Below are 4,877 nucleotides of genomic sequence, written 5' to 3'. Positions count from 1 at the left end.
ACTGACACTTTTAGAATTCTACGGTGAACCGTACGCGCATAATTTCCACGCATGTGGCATTACCGTTGTGTTACCCCTTGTCACGTGTGTTGCTAGCTGAGGCTGAGGGTAATAGAACGGATTGTTAACTGCGTCTAAACCAATCAGATTTAAGAATTTAACATGAAAGTTAGAGCAAACACGGACCTCAAAAATATTAGAGGTGGGATCAGGTGACATCAGGATCAGGTTACATGATAAAGAGGCCTATTGCTCAGTGGCTCTGTGTGCCGAGTAAAGGTCAAAATTTGAAGCCCTTTCCCGGTATACGAGGATTATGCAAAAAGTTGGCGTTTTTGTCATAAGAAATAGTTCGACATAAACTTATTGTTTATCAAAATATGAGGTCAGAATAGAGGGGAGTTTATTGTTTAAACTTTATATATTTGTAAAAATCTCGGTCATAAAAGGTCACGCAGAGAGGGCACGGACCAAGGTTAAAAAGCAATAAACTTTTATATAAAGTTTTAATGTACTATTTTTCTACATAAATGTACTGGTTCCTCGATTAGTACGTTTAAAGACAGAGATTTTAAAAACCAACTTCAAACATGCCTGGTATAGGTATGATGACCGTCAAGCGAAAACCAGGCTTAAGTGCATTGTGACGTTATCGAGAAAACGAGCGCTAAAGTCGACGTCATAATTTAACGTCATGATAAAATCATTTTCTGCAACGCTGTCATGTTTGAGAGTGAATGATTTTCTTCACGGACCACGGAACTGTCTGTAAGTATTATTTTAATATGCCTAGCTCTACATGTACAGAGAATTATTAATTGATTTTGTGTAATTCCATCCGTTGACATGTTTGTCATCGATATTCAACATCCAAGTTTACACATGTTAAATATACGCCAATCATCGTAGTAATATGACATGTTAGCTAGCCTATTGCACTCTTTACAACTGTTGTTCAGCATCATCATTTTTCAATTCCACAGCGTTTAACAGGAAGTTTGAACATAACACATTACTCTATGTAAATATGAAAAATATACGTAAACTTATGAAAATGTTTGTTTGAATAAAAATAGATCGGGATATGAGCAGAAAAGTTATCTGTCAAGTTATTTTTTGGGATGTGCTGACATGTTTATGAAAAAACACACGATTCTCTTAAAATTCAAACATTTTCACGAATATCCTGAAGGATAGAGACGTACTATTCTAAAAATAAATTATTTACAATATTGCCTACCTACACGGTACGTTCAGTAGTAGCTATATCAAACATCGTTAGTTCGCATTGTGTAAATAAAGTTCTTTCAGAAAGAAATTTGCGTGTGTCAACCTTTCAAAAATATGCGTGTGTCTTTCAAACCTTTCAAAACGTTTAAATGAATTTTAGAATTAGCTGTATGTTTTTGATTTTTGAAGTTGCACAGATTTTTGCCGTTGTCATTTTGTTACATATCACATAATTGTTAAATGTAATCAAGAGCGGAGCAAGAAAGTCAGTGCCCCCCCCCCCCCAAGTATTTGTCAAGCACAATATATATTTAATAAAGGAAGAAAAACAACAACGCTTATGTGAAAAATCATTTTGTTTGTATGATGTGTTTGAGTGGAAGGATGTTTCAGGACACTTTTTAACACAGGGGAGGGTAATTAACATATTGTATAAATTTGATTTGTAAACATATTAATCACAATATATATACAAAGAGTGTGTATTAGTGATACGTAAAATCAATGAAGTATGTTACCGGTCTATGTGATATTTTACAGCATGACAACCTGCTTTTAAAATATGAGAGAATAGTCAAGTTTTTCCGGGATGGGGTTCTATGTTATTTTTTTGCTTTTATCTTATAGATTTTATTCTCATAAAAACTACGGGGGTTCACCCTTCCACTTTTATTGCATCCGCCTCTTGAAAAGCTATTTACACATAACTGTATAAATTTTTATATTTCTTAAAATATTAATATGATATAACATTGTATAAGTTAGAAACGAATAGTTTAAAGCAGACGTTTTGAAACTGTTGAATTGATCTATAATACCGCTAATACATTCTAACTTTTATAATTAATTGAATTATACAAATTTTAGGACCTAGAAATTATCAACACAGAATATTTTCCTACAAGAAATCCCATTAATCAGAACAAAGATACATGTTCTATCAATGATACCAGCGATGATGACGAATCAGATGACAATCCAGCAAATTTAGAGGCACGGATCCACATGTACGTCGAAGAGCAGATGAATGAAAATCTCTCTGATAACAGCGACGATGAAGGCGACATCAACATTCTAGATAATCCATGCACCGAGGATGTAAAATTGCGCTCTCTGATTGAAAAGGGATGCGGATGTGCGAAAAACTGTATCTCTACATTTAGTTTTTCAGATATCAGAGAACATGTTATTTCCTTATCCGAGATGACGAGAAATGAAAGAGATTTCTATATCATGGCGAAATTAAAGGTAAAGGCTAGGCGCAGACAGTCAAAAGATGAAGGTTCAACTAGAAAACGTATTCGATACCTCTATGAATTCAGAGATGTTGAAGTTTGTCGACAAACATTTTTGATCACCCACAACATTGGCAAATTTACATTAGAATCTCTGATTCGACATCTCACAACAAATGGGTTGACTTCGAGAACTCATGGAAATAAACATAAGCGGCCGAAAAATGCATACAGTTTTGATGTTTTGAGAGATGCTGCCCAGTTCATTACCAACTATGCTGAGGAACATGGCCTGCCCCAGCCGGCAGCAGTCAACAGAAATATTGGAGGGCACATACTTCTACCATGCAGTGAAAGCAAACAGTCTTTGTATAAAATATACAAAGATATTTGTACTGATAACAACAAAACAGCAGTAGGACTTACAACCTTTAAAGGAGTCTGGCAAAGTTGCTGTCCCAGTATAAAATTCATGTCCCCCCAGACTGACGTGTGTCCTGTCTGTGCATGAGCAGCACAAATATGATATTCAATCGGTGATGACGGAAAACGACAAGTTAGTGGCACACGATCAATATAGTACACACTTGCATGCATGAAGTTAAAGCAGAACGACAGGTACTACAGTTCCACATCATTAACATCATTAAAATATTCCAATATAAATTGTGCAATTTACTTGTACATTTTGTATTTAAAGAATGATGCTCTAATAAAATCTACATTACAAATAATATGTTTTCTCTTTCGATGCATTATAGACGATTTCAAATCCTTGAAAAAAATATTTTAATGTTTTAATTGTTTATTCCTTTTAAATGACAGTTGTATAACCAGAGTGTTACAAATGCAAGAGCTGAGATAGCTGAGCAACCCGTCCCAGTAAATCCAGCGCCAGGGATGTCGATGGACCTACAGAATGTTCATTATACATTCGACTATTCTCAAGCTGTATCTATTCCGCATCACGTATGTCAAGTCGGACCTTTATACTTCGCAACTCCGAGAAAGGTCCAGGTGTTTGGAGTTGCTATGGAAGGTTAGTTTCCGTATACAATCAATTAAAAATTGTTATAAATTCGATGCTGTATTTGAAATAAAATACACTTTTTACCCCTCCCCCCCCAAAAAAAAATCAGAAGGGGATATTAACAATAATGATTGCATTTTACAAAGGTATAAGGAAGCAGTTTAACTTCCTTATAGACGAGGATTCCACACCATGGGAAAACGGAACCAAGGTCAAGGGCGCAATTGGAGTGATTTCGATGCTTCATTACTGTTTTGAGAATTTTGGACTAGGTGAGAAAGAATGTCACTTACACTGTGATAATGCTTCAGGTCAGAATTAAATTATAAAGATATAAATTTTAAAAATACCAGGTACCATAAAATTATCTGAATTCGTTGGGGGAAATGAAAAATGCATATATTTCTCTTTTCAGGGGAAAACAAAAACAAATTCATGCTAGCATATTTGATGTGGAGAATTCTGAGTGGCAAGCATTCCAAAATAAATTTGCATATGCAAGTTCCCTATCATGGCAAAAGCCTGGTAGATGCTGAATTTGCCTACATCAAAAAGTTATACAGAAGGGCTGAAGTCGACTCCTTGGAACAGTTAGCATCCGTGGTTAGGAAAAGCGCGAGGTCCAATGAAGTCATTGTTTGGTGGGGCTGGCAGAGAATGGCTCGATTGGAAGACATTTACTTCCGAGTACTTCGTTTCTTTCAAGGGCATCAGGAAATACAGACACCTTGTCTTCCAGGCAGATAAACCAGGTATAATTGGTAAAAATAAAAAAAAATTTCTTTGTTTTCCCTCTAATTAATTTCTCCATTTCGCCTATAATTTTAATATTTTAAGGTATTGTCTTAGCCAAAGAATTACCAGATTCACCCGGCACAGAAATGAAACTGCTAAAACAGGGGATCGATGTAGGCACCATCCAACCTCCCAATGTCATTCCAGCAGCTGGATTAAGTCGAGAGAGAGCTGAATACTTGTTTAAATTCATTCGACCTTTGTTAGGGTCCCTTACAAGGACGCCGTCGCCCCTTCCCCTGACGCCCAGGAAGAATAACTACTGTCAGTGAAAGTCGACAAATTTATCAACGAATGGTTAAATAACAATTGATTAACCATTAAATATAATCGATTGTGAAAATAAAATTTAAACTTGTGAAAGTGTTTTCATTAATATCTGCATGTATTACTCAAAAAAATTGTTTATCAATCAATAGGTGTCCTGCTTTCTCATCAATATTTTACAGCAACGTCATAAAAATTATGCGACGTTATCTATGGAACGCCATAGCTGCCTTATGTGGCTATTTTATATTATGCTGTGGTTATTTTATATTATGCTGTGGTTATTTTATATGAAGATGGTGCTCTTTTATATTATGCTG

At 35.5% G+C, this 4,877-nt stretch overlaps 1 protein-coding gene across 2 annotated transcripts; it reads left to right on the top strand.

The window, feature by feature from the left end:
- Positions 1-611: 611 nt before the first annotated feature.
- On the top strand, positions 612-4,670 carry LOC134257028 (uncharacterized). Of its 2 annotated transcripts, XM_062739684.1 has the most exons (6): positions 616-768; positions 2,098-3,083; positions 3,291-3,504; positions 3,642-3,806; positions 3,911-4,247; positions 4,333-4,670. In XM_062739684.1, the coding sequence occupies exons 2-5, from the start codon at positions 3,057-3,059 to the stop codon at positions 4,240-4,242; spliced, it is 738 nt and encodes a 245-aa protein (XP_062595668.1). In that variant the 5' UTR covers positions 616-768; positions 2,098-3,056; the 3' UTR covers positions 4,243-4,247; positions 4,333-4,670. The 2 variants fall into 2 exon arrangements, with proteins under 2 accessions (XP_062595667.1, XP_062595668.1); XM_062739683.1 differs by lacking the exons at positions 3,291-3,504; positions 3,642-3,806; positions 3,911-4,247; positions 4,333-4,670 and having other exon boundaries at positions 612-768; positions 2,098-3,049.
- The last annotated feature ends 207 nt before the right edge of the window (positions 4,671-4,877 follow it).

Source organism: Saccostrea cucullata, unplaced genomic scaffold (genome assembly GCF_032062105.1).
Source record: "Saccostrea cucullata isolate Sc308-1 unplaced genomic scaffold, CSIRO_AGI_Scuc_v1 ctg2030, whole genome shotgun sequence".
Classification (NCBI taxonomy): Eukaryota; Metazoa; Mollusca; class Bivalvia; order Ostreida; family Ostreidae; genus Saccostrea; species Saccostrea cuccullata.
The sequence above is the reverse complement of the archived record's forward strand: the minus strand, read 5'-3'. Positions and strand labels throughout refer to the sequence as shown.

Coding starts and splice junctions, on each gene's coding strand:
- LOC134257028 (XM_062739683.1), top strand. CDS start 2,236: ATGTACGTCGAAGAGCAGATGAATGAAAATCTCTCTGATAACAGCGAC.